The following is a 17,379-nucleotide window of genomic DNA, read 5'->3' as shown; positions in this document are numbered from 1 at the left end:
ATGACTGGTGGGAAGAAAAGCTCTAAAGAAAAGAAGAAGAGGAGAAGGTCAGACTCTTGTGAAACTGGGGCACATGTGGAGAGAAAGAGAAGGAGCACAGAGCAAAGTCAACAGGTAAAATCTGTTATATAAGGCCTATGGAGGGGTGCGGTATGAAAAACCCCCCAAAAGTTAGGATTAAAGTCTGAAAAGTGGACTTATTACCATAGCAACCAGAGAGGATGTTATTGCTAACTGGACTATTTCATCAGTTGTTATGGTGATAAGACCACTCATGGCCTGACTGGTGATGAGAAGGCGGTCCTGGCACTTTAACCCATTAAGCACCAGGCTGTTTTTTGGGACCCAGGCTGTTCTAACACTTTTGCGGTGCTCATGTTTAGATGTCATTTTCTCCTCACCCATCTAGTGAACACACAAGTTATATATTGTTATTTTTCAGGACAAGAAGGGCTTTCATTGCATCATACCATCTAATTTCCTATAAAAAAAAAATAAAAGTGAGAAAAGGTGCTTTTTTCCAATTTTTTATTTGAAAAATATTTTACCAATCTACAAAAGCTAATAAAAAAACCTGCTAAATAGATTAAACTATTTGTCCTGAGTTTAGAAATATCCAATGCTTTTAAGTTATTGGGCAATAAGTACAAGTAGTGTTTTGCAATTTTTTTTCCTTTCCAAATCTGGTCATTCTGCCCCAGGTGGTATTAAAGCTGGCCAATGCAATTTACCATATGTTTTTAAAGACTTGACACCCCAAGCTATTTCCGATGCTGGTATTGTAACAATTTCCATGCACTAATTCTACCACCAGCCTTTGCCAAAGTTTGTGGTAGTTTCTATTGTATTTTTTTCACGCAATTTGTTCTTCAGGTATGAATTTATAGCTTTTGGTATATGTCACTTTCAAACACCCCAATATGTGTTCAGCAGCATCTCCAGAGTACAGTGATACCCCACATGCATGGGTTTGTCGGGTTGTTTGGGAGGTAAAACGCCACATTTGGGAAGTGCACATTTTTTAACTTGGAGCTTTGACATATGGTCCTTCTGCCACCATGTCTTATTTGGGACATCTTTGAAGCTTGTCAGTTCAACTTGCCCCATCGAATCTATATATTTTTGAAAACTAGACATCCCAGGGTATTTTAAATGCTGGTCTCTTAACTTATTCCATGCTCTAATTTTACCACCAGTTTTGTCAAAATTTATGGTGGAATTTTTTTGTGTTTTTTTTCACACACGTACTTCAGGTATAAATTTATCTGGAAAGACCCTCTTGGAAACTTTGGAAAAATATATATATATTTTTTTTTAACCCCTTCAATCCCCTATAGACGTACTGGGACGTCCAAAAAACGCCTGTTAAGAAACCCCTATGGACGTCCTGGTACGTCCAGCCCTTCGTGCAGCGTCCGGGACACATCCCTGCCGCTGCACGGGAGACCAGGCTGTCGTTTGACAGCCTGGACTCCCCACTGACAGCAGACAGCATTGCCCGCTTTCTGCTGTCCGATCTCCTGTAACAGCTTCCGGCATGAAAGCCGGTAAGCTGTTACACTGTAAACTGCCCGATCGTCACTGCTGACTTAATCCCCTGCGGGGATATCCTGCCCTCCGATGAGGCACAGAGACGCTGCGATCTCTATGCAGGTCTCTCTCACTCCCCCTCCCGTCCTGAAACAGAAAAGCTGGAAAAAAAAATGTTAATTCATTTAAAAAATATTAAAAAAATCATTAAAATAATATAAATAATACTAAAAAAAATTATAATGTGAGCTGTGATGTCATTGTGACATCACTGGCATGTTCAGGAGGTCCCTAGGAGGACCTCTAACCATTTCTGTGTTAAAAAAAAAATATATAAAAAAAATGTCAAAAAATGTCAAAAAATTATCTAAAAAAAGATAATACAAAAAATTATTAAAAAACCTTCCCATTGCCCTAGCATAACATCTAGCCAGTATAACCCTCCTGCCCCCGTTCACAACCCCCAAACCCGTTAAGCCATAGGCATAAAAATTATACAAAATTGTACACCTTATAGCAGGGGCGTCCAAGTTTTTTCTGCAGTGGGCCACTTCATCAGAATTGTATACGTGCGCGGGCCGCACTCATTTTTCACTGTGAGAAAATATGGCCTTTAATAAGATATGCAGATTAAAATAAATTAAATGACACAAAACCTTTACTTTTCCTCTCACTGATTTCTGGGCCTAGAAAGTCTTGTGACTACAAATGCAGGATTCTGTATAAGTAAAAATAAAATAGTTCTATTTATTTTAGGGATGGACTAAAATGAAAATTCTTCACACTGAAAATGACCCCCCACACACTTTTAATAAAAGTAAGTTACACACCCAAATTGTACAAAAAATTATATATTATGATTGTTAACAGCAATCTCAGGCATACCCACATTCCAGCATGTACTGGTTGGCTGGGCATTGTATTTTTTGTCCAATTTTAGTGTGTAACCATGCTTTTATTAAAAGTAACACACCACAATTGGACAAAAAAAATCAACAATATGACTTGGCATGATAGGAGTGTGATTGCTAACAGCAAACACACTCTTTTTATACCCAGGCAACCAGTAAATGCTGGAACCTAGGCATGATGGGACTGTGATTGCTGTTAGCAATCACACTCCTATCATCCCAAGTCAGCCAATACATGCTGGAACAGGGTGGCTGTAAGTGCAGACCCCATACTGCTGGCAGCATCAATACACAAGGGGGACAGCTAGCCAGGTTTCAGCATGTACTGGCTGACTTGGCATGATAGGAGTGTGATTGCTAACAGCAAACACACTCTTTTTATACCCAGCCAACCAGTAAATGCTGGAACCTAGGCATGATGGGACTGTGATTGCTGTTAGCTGTTAGCAATCACACTCCTATCATCCCAAGTCAGCCAGTACATGCTGGAACAGGGTGGCTGTAAGTTTGGACCCCATACTGCTGGCAGCATCAATACACAAGGGGGACAGCTAGCCAGGTTTCAGCATGTACTGGCTGACTTGGCATGATAGGAGTGTGATTGCTAACAGCAAACACTCTTTTTATACCCAGCCAACCAGTAAATGCTGGAACCTAGGCATGATGGGACTGTGATTGCTGTTAGCAGATTGCTGTTAGCAGTCACACTCCTATCATCCCAAGTCAGCCAGTACATGCTGGCACAGGGTGGCTGTAAGTGCAGACCCCATACTGCTGGCAGCATCAATACACAAGGGGGCAGCTAGCCAGGTTTCAGCATATACTGGCTGACTTGGCATGATAGGAGTGGGATTGTTAACACCAATCACAGTCCCATCATGCCTAGGTTCCAGCACTTACACATCCATGCTATCACACACACACAAATTCATTCATTCACAGATTCATTCCCTCAATCAGACATACTCATTCAAACACCCTCCCCCACCCCCTTACCTGCATTACAGCTTTCAATGCCGATCACAGACTTCAGCAGGGGGCGCAGCCTACCTCGTTCTCCCCACAGAGGAGGCAGGACTGGAGCAGAGAATAGACCCTCCCACAAGTAAGCAGCAGGGCTCTTGTGATCCTGGCTGCCGATCTCACGCGGGCCGCACCTCGAGGTCCCGCGGGCCGCATGTTGGACGCCCCTGCCTTATAGTATACTCCCTGGTGCTGGGAAAGTCTGGAAAATCTATGTAAATTAGGTATTTCTGAAATCAGGACACCTGAATTGATAAACTTGGAGGGGATTTTCCATCACTTTACCTAATTTTGTGAGGATTCAGAGGGAAAAATGTAACAAAAAATCGTTTTTTTTTCTAATCTTCACTAGTTTTTAGTAAATTTTTCATTCTAAATTTTCAGCTAATCATCCAACTATGGTATTAAAAGAAAGCTCTATCTCTCCTTGAAAAAACAATATATAGTTTACATGGGTACACTATTCACAGGAAAGGAAAATAATCGCTAAACCGACATACCGCAAAAATGGCAAAATTGCTCCGGGCTTTGAGGTACCAAAAACCCCTGGGATTGAAGGGGTTAAGGAACACGCCGCCATCTTGTGAGAATGAAAATTGTTTCAAGATAACTTTGATAACTGTTGTCCGATTAAAGAAAACATCAATGAATGTTCCCCTAGTGTCCGAACTTGTGTATACAATGGAATTACATTTGGAATTACCTGTGTTTTGTGCGTTAATTGTTCATTAATGTGATCTGATCTACCTGGTTCACATCAGTAGATTGTTCTTGAGAATAGCAAACCCAAACTTTTTCAAGGTTTTTTTTTTGTTTTTTTTTTATGTTCTAAAGCTCTAAAACACCCCTGCAATCCTGTTTAATTCATAACTACTGACTCTTTTGTTAAAGTTATTAGCTTAGGGGTTCACATACCTTTTTCAACCCACACTGTAAATGTTTTAACAATGTATTCAATATGGACATGATGAATCATACAATAATTTTTGTGTTATCAGTTAAAACAGATTGTGTTTGTTCATTATTGTAACTTAGATGAAGACAAATTTATATATAAATGCTTCTAATTCTAAAGGGTTCAATTTTTCTTGTCAATATATATTATGTGCAAGGTGTTAGAGTGGGTGTGTCTATGTATGTGTAAGTCTTGGATAGCATGTGCATGTGTATAAGAATGTGGTGTTAGCATGTATGTTGCTGTGTATGTTACAGTGTGTCTATTAGGGTATGGTGTTAGCATGTATTTACATTAGTGTGGAATGTTAGTGTGTGTGTTTGTGTGTGTGTTGCTGCACATTGCTAGTGTTTATGAGCATAAGGTGTTAGCGTCTGTCTGTATGGTGTTTGTGTGTAAGTGTAAGAATAATGGTTAAACATATAAGCTTAAGTCCGGGCTCGACAAATCCCAGGCGCCATGGCGCCTAGGTGTTTGTGAGCCAAACCTATAATTGGGTTTAGGATCCAGATCCCCCGCGGCGTTGCAGGGGACTTGGATCCTCCTTTCCGGCAGCAGCGGGCGTCTGTGCGATGCAGACAACCCTGCTGCTGCCAGCGGCTCCGCTCACCCTCCTCACTGAACGGGGCTATCACCGCCCACGAAGGTCACTGAGTCGCGCTGGCCAGCTGACTCAATTCTATTTCGGATCAACGGGGACGGCTTCTTAAAACGCCACCCCTGTCGATTCAAAATAGAAGTGAGTCAGCCGGCGCCGCTCAATAACTTTAGTGGGCGGCACCAGCGCTGCTCAATGAGCTTTGTGGGTGGTGCCAGCCCCGTTCAGTGAGGAGGGTGGGCGGAGGCGCCGGCAGCAGCAGCGGGAATCCAACAGAGTGCACATCGGGGTCAGGCAAGTGGAAGTAACTGGGGGCATGCTTGACAGTGGGAGGCTGGGACAAAGATGCCTATGGGAGACTGGGGGCAAAGGCAAACTCTGTCGCCAATTTCATATAGGCATCTTTGTCACTAAATAGCTTCCCATAGTCCCATGTTTAGTGACAAAGATGCCTATGGGAAACTGGGGGCAAAGGCAAACTCTGTGCCCAGTTTCCCATAGGCATCTTTGCCACTAAACATGGGACTATGGGAAGCTATTTAGTGACAAAGATGCCTATGGAAACTGGGGACAGAGTTAATTAATGGGATTAATTAATGGTAATTAAAAGTATGCACTGGTTCTTTTTAGTGTGGGCAAAGTGAGGGCTAGGGTAAAGTGTGAGACCGTGAGTGCTGGGGCAAAGCGTGAGTGCTGGGGCAAAGCGTGAGTGTAGGGCAAAAAAAAAAAGAAGCTGGCTCCTAGATTTAAAAAAAATTGTCAAGCCCTGGATTAAGTCTTTATGGTGTAAAATACCCCTTGTCATGAAAGGTTAACTGCTGCACTGAAGAAAGCTGTGTTTTATGTCACATTGCCCCAATAAACATCCTTTTAATACAGACCAGGGGGTAATAGCTTAACCCCTTCGCGACCTTTGCCGGTTCAGGACCGTCATGACATGAAGGTCACTAAATGACCTTTGACGGTCCTGAACCGTCAAAAAGTAAAATAAGCTTAGAAAGTGATCAACGATCACTTTCTTCGCTTAAACGGCGTTACTGTAATGCCTCGATGTCGAGGCATTCAGTAACGCCGAGATCGGCATCGCGGGCCATGTCTGGCCCCTCCCCGAGGCGTCAACAACCGCCATACATTGTATGGCGGCGGACGCCCGTTTTAAAAGCGTTTAGGAGGCGATCAACGATCGCCTCCTAAACCTAAATGGTGTCGCTGGAATGCCTCGATCAGGAGGCATCCAGCGACACCAAACACTTACCTCTGGGTGGGCTGTGACCGCTCCGGAGAGCGGTCACAGCCGCAGCTGCCGGTGTTCTTCGCCATCAACAAGATGGCGGCCGCCCTGTAAAAGCTACAAACAAGTTTTTAAAGTTCGCTAGATGGTCTAGAGAACTCTGGCTCCACTTGCAGGTTGAATACAGGTACTGCATTCAACCATGCAAGTCAATGGAGCCCAGCTTTCTAATCACAATGTGATTAGTAAAATATAAAAAAAAAAAAAAAAAATATGGAAAAAATTAAAAGTGCTAACATTTAAAAATAATTATGCAGTGATGTCACTAGATGAACCATCCAGCAAAATGTGTAAAAAAAAAAAATATAAAAAAAAAAAAAGTATTAAAAAAATAAAATAAAAAAATAAAGTTTATTTTGAGCAAGTGCTAAAATTTCTCAAAAATCTCAACAAAGAGTTAAAATAAAAGCACTTCAAATACCCAAGGGGTGTCTAATATAAAAAAATGGCTGATGGGGTAAATTGGAGTGGCTGAGCTCAAAGATAGGGCATAGGTACAGACTTTCCAAAATGGACAAAAAAAGCGCACTTCCCAAATGTGGCATTTTAAATCTCAAACAACACGACAAATCCATGCATGTTGGGTATCACTGCACTCAGGAGATGTTCCTGAACACACATTGGGGTGTTGTTTGACAGTGGCATATACCAGGACCTGTATATCTATAACTAAAGTACAATTTGTGTGAAAAAAAATTACTATTACAAAGTTTGACAAAGTGTAGTTGTATAATTGGTGCATGGAAAGGGTTAAAATAACAGCATTTGGAATACCCTGGGGTGTCTAGTTTTCAAAAATATATGGTTTGAATGGGTTAAATTGAGTTAACCGGCTTCAAAGATGTTCCAAAGAGGAGATGGAGGCAGAATGACCAGATTTGTTAAAAAAGATTTGGAAATCATAAAACGCTGCTTGTACTTATTGCCCTATAACTTACCCAATGTTTTTATGTTTTTTTGCTGTTTTTTGTATTTCTAAACTCAGGACAAGTAGTAGAATCTATTTAGCTAGTTTTTTTACTTGCTTTTTTAGGTGAGTAAAAGATTTTTCAAATAAAAGTCATAAAATGTGTTTTTTTTCAATTTTTCTCCATGTTTTTTTTATTTTTTTTATAGTAAATAAGATGATACGATCAAAATAATGGTATCTGAAGAAAGCCCATCTTGTCCTGAAAAAAACAATATATAACTTATGTGGGTACACTAAATGGGTGAGGAGAAAATTACAGCTGAACACAAGCACCACAAAAGTATTAAAACAGCCTCGGTCCCACAGGGTACAAAACGAAAAATGAGCCCGGTCCTTAAGGGGTTAAAAAAAACCATGATTGGGGAAGAAAAACAAGCTGGCTCCTATATTTTTGCCAACCCCTGGTATATGGTGTTAAAATTGCTGTGTATATATGTATACATGTATGTTGTAAGAATGCGTATGTGTATGTACGTGTAAGGTGTTAGATTGGGTGGGGGTGTTTGTTGTAAGATTATGTTCGCTTAAGGCAGGCATGTCCAAACGTTTTTCGAAGAGTGCCAGATTTGATGAAGTGAACATGTGCGAGGGCCGACCATTTTTCCTGACATTCTTTGAACCATTAAAATTAAATGCAAATTAACTATTTTATGCAAAGTTTATTGAAAACGGCATACTTTTAATTTTGTGACTTGGATGACAAATCTAAACAGGTGTTAAATCACGCTGCCTTTAATATCAAAAAAACAGATCTATATTTGGGCAAATTATCTGTGGGGCCTTATCGGTCCGGAACGCGGGCCGCAATTCGCCCGTGGGCCGGACTTTGGACATGCCTGGCTTAAGGTGATGGACTGAATCCATGTGTGTATATGTATGTGTAAGTCCCTGACCATCATCAAACCACTCCCCATCATAATTCATTCACAGCCATTATAACAATCATTATCCCCCCAACCACCAAAATTTCCATTCCCTACCATCATTGCCCCATATTGCGATGCCCTCCATCTTTATGCCACCTAACATAACTTCTCATTATCTCCATACCCACCTAGCATTATTTCCATCATCTTCCCTTAGCACACTCCCTTCATATTCATACAATCATATTTCTGCATTTGGCAGTCTGTGGTGCAGTGTTCTGTGCGTCTGCCGGTCAGCGCCGTGCCAGATATGATGTTATATCCAGTGCGCCGCTGACTGGCGCGTAGTGAGAAGAGATCTGTGCAGTCATTGGTATCTCCTTTGCTGCTGCGGCCACACTTACAATTGGATGACCGGCCCCAGTAACTTTTTTTGCGTGCGTACGTTTCCGTTCTACACTTGTAAAAAATATATGTGTGCACAGCTTAGAGGGACGATTGGCCACAATGTATCTAAACATAAATAGAGGTAACTAAGTAAAAATATTTTTCAGAATTTGGACAACTAAAGAATACGTTGCGAAAAAACATTGATTACAATATAGAGGAAGGACAGACTCTGTGACAAAAAAAAATCTTACAATAGCTATCTACTTTTCGTACAAACTGTTCCTTTAGTACTGATGCAGCAGCGCCCCAGTTACATTTTTATATGTACTTTGAAGTCACATGACCCATTTATGTGTTGACCTTACCTTCTTTTCAGGATGCAGAAAGCCCTCCCCTACCTACTGGTGACAATGCGAATGAAGCCGACGACTTGAGTGACATAGAGGAAGGAGGCCTAGATCTGAATGTGCCACTTAAACCTATTGGCTTTTACATATCTGACAAGAAGGAGATGCTTCAGCAGTGCTTTCGTGTGGTTGGAGAGAAGAAGCTACAGAAGATGCTCCCTGACCTACTAAAGGTACTAGTAATTTGTAAAATCTATATTACAAGTATAGAAACCATCAAATTCAAAGAGGGCGTACTTTCTTTTTCAAAGAACTGTTTATTCTATTGGTTACATTCAGATATTATACAAAATATTGCCCCAGGGCACCCCAGCTTCACAAGCGGCATGTGCCAACTTTGCCTCCAAACAGCTTGTCTGTGCCCACTAAACAGCCTGCCTGTGTTTCCTCTTCCCCATAAACAGCCTGTGCCATATCTGCCCCAAACACCTATACATTCATTCCCTCATGTACTCATTCATTCAGTTTCCTGGTAGGCAGTACAGCCTTGGCTGTGAAAAATGCTGAGCTCTTCTCCTTGGCACTTGAATGGATATGATTTCATTTATATTTATGCATTGTATTTTTAACCTACTTTCTCTTATTTTAGGACTATTCACTTGATGAGATCAAACAGCTGTGTCTGGAGCAGCTGCAACTGTTGTCGGAGAAGAAGCTTTTTAAAATTCTTGAAGGTATTAATATATAATTATTGAGTTATATTTATAGAGTGCCATCAGATCCTATAGCACAATAACTACAACTATTAAAGTTGATAACCTGAACACACATAAGATTTTTTTTTTTGCAAGCTTACAATCTATTAGGAGGTTGAGATAGAGGCAATGTTGCCTGTCCTATTTATACCACCAACACATATAGAAATGTAAATTATAATTTAAACATTTGAAGTTCAGCCTATATAAATGTTGGCACTTTTAATATATCAGTAAATTTATAAGAGTTTGTAAGCTTTTTTTATTTATTTTTGTAAGCACTTTTTTGAAATCCAGATGCACATTTTTGTAACCCTCAAGCCAGTATCTTTGTGAGACTGTAAGAAAACCCAAAACATAGTATGAAATATCAACATAGTTGTCTCTAAAGAGAGACAAACATTATAAGCAAAGTGTTCCATTCACTAAGCACTGATTCCTTGTTAAGATAAAGTGCTTCATCTCAGAGCGAGGTGAGACCGACATTTTCTCTACCAAATGCTTATAATTACAGGCAATGGTAAACTGACACTCTTCATATTCAAAAAATCCTGTAATTAGAACAAAGGCATTTCAACATATTCTTAGGATTTCTATCTCAAAACTCTTATTTGTTCATAGGTGAGCAAGGTATAGATTCTGCCACTGAAGATGAATGTGATCCACATGTGAAGACTGGAACAGATTTAACTGCTCAGTAAGTATTAAAAGACCACCAGGTTCTCTGTTCAGTTTGCTGTGAGTTTACCGTGATGTTATTTAAGCCATAGGGGGCCATCATGAAACTTATGGCGCAAACATGTCACATTTAGACATTTAGCTTTATTTGGCGTGGCAATCAACATAGTCCCAGTACGGATGTGTTTCTGGAACATTTAAATTTCCTAAGTAAATGAAGGAAATGCAATATATACATATGTGCTGTGTAAGTGTAGTAAAGATGTTTCTGGAAGCGGTGGCCTCTGGGCCATGGGGTATTACTACCAGTTGCTGGACTAGGTCTGACCCAGGGCAATGTGTCCTAGTGCCTACCTGTGCAACCACCATCCTTTCTACTGAGTGGCAGGATATTGATCATATCCCAATGTTCCACTCAGAAGCACATGTTGTGCTGGGTACAGCATGTTGTGGACGCTGTGCTGGCAAGGCATAGTATAGGCAGTTTGGGGAGATCAGGAACCTGTGCAAACCAATGTGAGCACATTTGATTTATAAAAAATAATTAAAAAAAAATATATATATATATATCTACCTAATATGATGGCTGGAGGGTCCATTTTATTAAGAGTACCGGGGGGCTCAACAAGTGTATATAATCTGAAATAATAGGCTACATGCAAAGGCAGATGCTACTCTCAGTTAAACCAAGGCATTTAGTAGTTTAAAATAAATAACACACACTCATAAAATACACAGTACTCTGAATGACACGCAGACCACGCTTTCACATAGATCACACTTGGCCATATACATCCGTTCACAATCCCTAAAATATCTTACCTGAACCCTACTACTCCCATTCAGAGCCAACAACGTCTGGTTACATTACCATAACTACTCATACTTCTGTATTACTGGATGTATGCTAGGGCAAATTCAATGAGGAAAAGGGCCTCAAAGGTCAGTGTTGCAATATTATACAGGGGTTGGAGGATTTGCAGCAGTAACTCGTCTCCCTGAAACTGGGCCCTTATTACAGCTTCTCTCCCTGGGGTACCATGAAAATCATTAACTCTTTTTTTTTTTTTTTTTTTCTTGAATTCTTACATTTCCAGAAAACTCTTGTGTAGCAAATGCAAAAATTCAGTTGTGCTTTCAGATCTGTCACTAGATGGCATTGTAGAACTTCTTCACCCTGCTTTCCTTCTCCGTTACTGCAAATGATATGTCTGCTACAGGCTTTAAAGTATGGAATGGTGGTCTGGAAATAACACTCTGGGGACCTGAAAAGCAGATGGTCATGTTTTCTTTATTCCATCTCAGTTTACGTGCAAGTAATGGCATCTTGTGTGGGTTATTGCCTATTTTGCTTGTAATGGAAATTATAGTTCTTGTAATGTTGGCGATAAGGAGGGTGTTTTGCAGTCTGTACACTAGCGACACTAGTGTCGCTAGTGCTTCTGGGGCTTGCGAGGCACATGCTTGGGAAAGCCACCTCTTTGCCCTATACATTCATATGGTTTGGGGTGGAGCGAACATTTTATTTGCCTGTGAACCAGTGTTCTAGGTCATCCTTGGTCTTATGCAGGCATGCTACTAGCACACAATAAAGCCCCTGGAAACCGCCTCTGTTGTTTAGACCACAGTAACATAACCTTTACTCCAATGAAATAGCAGGATGATTTATAGCTGGAAATATTTATCTAGTTACTAGTTGTTGATATTGCATCTCTGGTGTACTGTATTTCGTACCTCTTGAGTACAAGCTCTCCGAACTAGACCTGCTCTCCAATAGGATAATCAGAGGGAATTGCCAGGCTTAAGTGCAGAGAATAGGGTTGGAGAGCCAGAGAATCAATACCATGATCTTTTGTACAAATAGACTGTCCATTTTCTTAGACTCTGAGATGGGAGACCTCACTAGGTATTGTAACTTGGCTAAGGCTCTTCTAGTAGATAGGGCCACTCAAACCACTATCTTGTCCTTGTTGTTATTAGGCTAATTCCACGGCTTGTATCATTTGAGATGTGTAACTCAAGAGATATCAGAGCTAAAACCTGGTAAGGGAATTTAAACATACATAGGATGCCACAGTCCTGTCACAGACAAACTGTTTAAATACCCTTTTTGCCCCCCCCTTCTGTATTTGTATGTACCTACACCAGAGGCGTATCTAGTGAAAATAGCGCCTATGGCAAGCACTGAAATTGCGCCCCTGTCCAAACTTCCACACATTAATTCACACTCTTTACTACCCACTCTCCCTCCCTTGTTACTTTCTAACCCCTTTCCCTCCCCTTTCCCTACTACCCTCTTCCTCTCTCTTCTCTCACCTTGAGGTCCAGCGACGGGCACCAGCGAGCGGCTTTTAAACGATGTCTTTTTTTTTTTGATGCGTGGGAGAACGAGGGGCGCCGAGCCGTTGCTGTTGCCCGTCGCTCGCTGGTGCCCGCTGCTTCACTGCTGAGCGCCGGAATATAACGTCATATTACGGCGCTCAGCATGAAATGCCGGCACCGGGGCGGAGGTAGAGGGCATGTGGAGGAGAATGAGGGGCGCCGAGCCGTTGCTAGACGTCCCTCTCTCTCTCCTCTGCATCAAAAAAAAAAAAAAAGACGGCATTTAAAAGCCGCTCACTGGCGCCCCCTTTCAAATGGCGCCTATGGCACGAGCCACAGCTGCCATACCCTAGATACGCCTCTGACCTACACTGCTTTCAGTGCCATTACACTGACTTTACAAGCCTTTCGAGCAGCAGAAGCTCACTGGGGTTTGCCATAATAAATACGGATATCTGCGAGTTAAAATGTTCAGCTCTTTAACAAGCTCCCTCTTAAGTTAACACTAAAGCAACTGCCCTGCTTCAGTGGTCTATATAAAGGGCAATCCCAAGCTTCACTTGTGAGAAGTAAAGAGTTGACAATGCATAATATATAGTTTTAAATAAGTGAGAAACCTTCAAGTTTCAAGTATGAATATGGTTCTTTACTGGGAAAACCTGCTATGTTTCAGAAAATGCACAGATCAAAACGGGCTTCAATGTTCTTTTTTAGCAAATAGACTCCTATAGCTAGAACACTTAAATTTTGTAATTTAAAAACCATTCTTCTCTTTTATTTTTTATTTTTATAACAGATATGACAACAATGTAGATTCCACTACTTTGTTGAAGGATAATGCAGGTATAGATGATACAGACTCAAAAACAGGCAAGTAATTCGTAGGATAACCAGACTGGTAAGATGCTTTCCAACAGAAGCAGCAAAGCGGTAGGTCTCCTGATGCACATCTTATGGCTTATGTACATTGTAGCTCCACAACAGTCGATGACTTCACAATTACACCAAAGAAGGCATTAACAGATACTAACCAGTGAGAATGATTATATTTTAAGACCGTTGTACCTCTCCTTCTACACAGAAAATAGCTGGGGGTTGGGAAAGGGACAGATGCACATGATTGTGCAGGCTCCCCCATGCATTTGCAATAATACAAAACAAAAATGTAAAAGGGCCCACACAGTTATATGCACTTAAGTGCATATGATGGCTGGAGTGTCTCTTTAATTAAGACAACTGGGAATTCAACAAGTGCATGTAATCTTCCTTATCTCTTCTCCTATATACCATGAACTACAAAATTTTGCACAACTGCGTCCCCTTGGACGCCAATACCCTTACCTTAATTGAGGCATGTTACTAATTCTTAAATGAAATATTGTCAGTTTTTTATGAATATGATTTGTGTGAAGGCAGAATTAAATAAAGAGTTAAACACACAATATATTTACAAACAAGCACAAGTTGTGATTAGCTTGTGGGAGGCTTGAACACCCCATTATGGATGCAGGTTTCCCAAGGATATTAAAAGTCGTACTGATTTATGAGCTAATAATTATATGGTGCTAGCATTTAATATTATGTTGTTTACCTTGGTAATATCAGGTTGCAGAAAAAGGGTGGAATAATTATTCAAATGAATGCATGCCAACTTTCTTCTCCTTCAGAATCTGAATAATGTCTCTGCAGCAGTTTAAAACCAATATGTATTGTGCTTGATAAATTAGACTTCATGTGCTTAACAGCACCTTAGTAAGTAAGTATATTCTGTTCCATATTAAAACTTTTGCTTGGTATCTGAGAAAACCAGAGGAATACTCAAGACCTATCGCTAGAGAACTAAACCAGAAAATATAGTGTAGAACTAATGGTATGAAGAGTTTATGAAGATCTGGGATCTGTCTTTTTTTAGAATGGAAAAGAACAAATGGATCAGCTGCCTCTATGTAAGTCGCCCTTTTGAAGCTAAAGATTTTTAATTTTACAAAAAGTTATGGCTTCAAAAATTCAGTATTTAGGCATTTTTTTTTTGTATTCAGATCAGGAATATCATGCTCCACAGTGAACATATACACAATCAATCATAGAACTAAACTAAACCTAGCTTTATGGTTCTCCTCCACTATAAAAGCAACCGTGTGATCTATACAAACTGGTGAAATGTGACTGTAGAAACTTAAGACCTTGCATATTTCTAGTGCATATACCAAGGCATTGTCCATAATGAAGTATCCACTCCTACCACCATGGGTTTTAAAAGTAAAAGGGTAGCAACATTACATTAAGTATAAGTCTGTACATCAGGTAAAATGTGCAGACTAGATGGGTCGAATGGTTCTTATCTGCTGTCAAATTTATGTTTCTGTTTGGCAGAAAGCCTTGTGCTCTTATCAACATCATGTATCAAGTCAGTCTTGTTTTGGTGAATTTGTGGTTAGATCGGTGTTATGTTTCAGTAAGTAGCCATAATGCCATAATACTTGAATTTCAGGACTCTACATTTCACACCATGCAGCAATTTCTGCGGAGGAGTTCCTGATTTCTAAAATATTTCTGATATTTTCTTCTGCTTTTCTCCATTGTTTCAGGCAGGGGAGAAGACTGTGATGCAATCAGCATAAATGCTGATACGTTTGACAGTGATATTGAAGGGGCAGGCTCGGAGGAACGAGCACATGAGACACCTGCCGTGGCTGTCCCTAAAGCAGCTGGACAGCAGGATGACCTTGTGAAGGACATTGAAAAAAGTGTGAATGAAATCCTGGGGCTGGCTGAACCAGTAATTGAAGATGTGCAGTCTGCCTCGGTGACGGTGCTTGCAGAAGACATTCAGCCTTCTGCTCAGCAGTTGGAGCTGCTCGAATTAGAGATGAGAGCCAGGGCAATTAAAGCTCTGATGAAGGCAGGAAATGCCAAGAAGGCTTGTGATAACATGTTATAACATTTTGTTTTAACCACTTTACTTCCAGACACTTGCACTAAATGGTAAACTGGAAGGTATAATACACCTTAGATAGCGCTATATGACTGCCAGGGATTTTTTGTGGAACCCTTTGTGCCTTGCTGCATTATTGGCATCTATATAATTACAATGTGATAGCTACTGAATGTCGATGGTACAGTATCATAAATTAAAAAAAAACTTGTGTACAACATGTTGTTTCTCATAAATGCAGAATAAAAAAACTTCCTACCCGGGAAGTGGAGGTAGCACAACTAATTTAATATTAGAATGCTGATTCAGTTCACTTGAAATTATATTTGAAATGTTTCTGTTTTCATCAAAATATTGTTTTTGCAACAAAAAAAAGTGGTGTTTAGACCTTACCATATGTGTTTATTATGATGAATAATAAAATGAACTTTTTTTAAAAGCACAGTAATAACATTCTTAGTGTGAAGGATGTCTATAAGGTTTTGTAAGGCAAACGTTTAGAAATTGTTAAGCAAAGTGTGACATTTGATTCACTGCAGTATGGCACTTATATATACTTTTCATATTGGAGGAAGTTTGATGCTAGTTTCCTTCACAATGTGTCATCTGTATAACGATGTAGAATTCAGAAATGGAAAGAGAGGCCCACTTGAATAACAAACAGCCTAAATCTCACAGGAGAAAATAAATTTAATATACAATATTGTACTATACAATTTCCATCACAATCTAAATATTATAAATTCTAGATCGTCTTAAAATAGAACCTATGTTTATTTGGTGAATTAAAGCAGACCTGAGGTAGCACTACAAGGAACCCAGTCTGATGTTGCACTTTTTGATGAAATTACCATATTTTATTTAGGTAGCGAAAGTGTCATGATGAAATCTTATAACACTGAGCTATGAACTGCCAGTCAGTTATTTTAGGCTCTGTGTGTGTGTGTGTGTCTGTGTGTGTGTACCTGTGTATATGATTTACTCTGTGCTGTTTTGTTTGCAACATATAAACAAATCAGATTACACAGTGTGAAAAAGTCACTCAGCCTTACATACAGAAGAAACTCTCCTGGCTGCACCTTCATAATGTATAATTAACGTGACTCATTTTTTGTGAATATACCATCTTGTTTGTGTCTGTCTCATTCACTACACAGGCAGATTCTTACTGCCTGTCTTTTTAAATGATAGCTCTCTGTAGTCTCTGGCACCTGCTGTGATGTCACCAAAATGCACCTACTGCAAATTCTTTATCACATTACAATAAATGATTTGTTATTATTAGAAGTCACAGGTTAATCACAATTTAGCAAGCTGGGGGCCATAGCCATATGGGACAGGACAATAATAGATAATTTGGTTGATGGTAAACTGGATCCATGGCAGAGTCAAGCCTAGGGTCACTGATTTTTAGGTGAAATTTTCTTTTGGCACCCCCAGATGAGTGTGGCTATATTTCTAACTCCTCCCCTTAACCAACATAACCCCCTAACTACCATATTTTCTATGATGACCGCTCCACTTCTTTGGGCCCCCAACTTCACCATGTAACATGTTACTCACTTCCTACAGTGCCACCTTTGTCACCAAACAACTTACCAATGCCATCTTTGTTCCTAAACTGGTTGTCAGGGACATTTGTGAACACAAACAGCTTGTAAGTGACATCTCCCCCCAACAGTTTTACACTGAATATGTCAGTGACATCCGCACCTTTGACTTTAAAGAAGCCGCCAAGCTAGCTCCTTTTGCACCCGAGGCAAGAACAGAAAATTGTGCCCTCCCCACTATATTTTTTAAGAGGTTAT

General features: G+C 40.2%; 1 protein-coding gene across 1 annotated transcript; it reads left to right on the top strand.

The window, feature by feature from the left end:
• On the top strand, nucleotides 1-15,577 carry LOC149285325 (caspase activity and apoptosis inhibitor 1-like). Its single transcript, XM_089495492.1, has 6 exons — nucleotides 1-114; nucleotides 8,911-9,114; nucleotides 9,531-9,615; nucleotides 10,258-10,333; nucleotides 13,433-13,510; nucleotides 15,229-15,577. The coding sequence occupies exons 1-6, from the start codon at nucleotides 1-3 to the stop codon at nucleotides 15,575-15,577; spliced, it is 906 nt and encodes a 301-aa protein (XP_089351618.1).
• The last annotated feature ends 1,802 nt before the right edge of the window (nucleotides 15,578-17,379 follow it).

Source organism: Sceloporus occidentalis, unplaced genomic scaffold (assembly GCF_023333645.1).
Source record: "Sceloporus occidentalis isolate IW3139 unplaced genomic scaffold, rSceOcc1.0.p SCAF_80, whole genome shotgun sequence".
Classification (NCBI taxonomy): domain Eukaryota; kingdom Metazoa; phylum Chordata; class Lepidosauria; order Squamata; family Phrynosomatidae; genus Sceloporus; species Sceloporus occidentalis.
This window is presented reverse-complemented; position numbering and strand designations above follow the sequence as displayed.

Bases quoted from the DNA above. Each gene is read 5' to 3' on its own strand.
- LOC149285325 (XM_089495492.1), top strand. From the start codon at position 1: ATGACTGGTGGGAAGAAAAGCTCTAAAGAAAAGAAGAAGAGGAGAAGG. The intron at 115-8,910 runs GTAAAATCTGTT...CCTTCTTTTCAG, and splicing joins GCACAGAGCAAAGTCAACAG to GATGCAGAAAGCCCTCCCCT. The intron at 9,115-9,530 runs GTACTAGTAATT...CTCTTATTTTAG, and splicing joins TGCTCCCTGACCTACTAAAG to GACTATTCACTTGATGAGAT.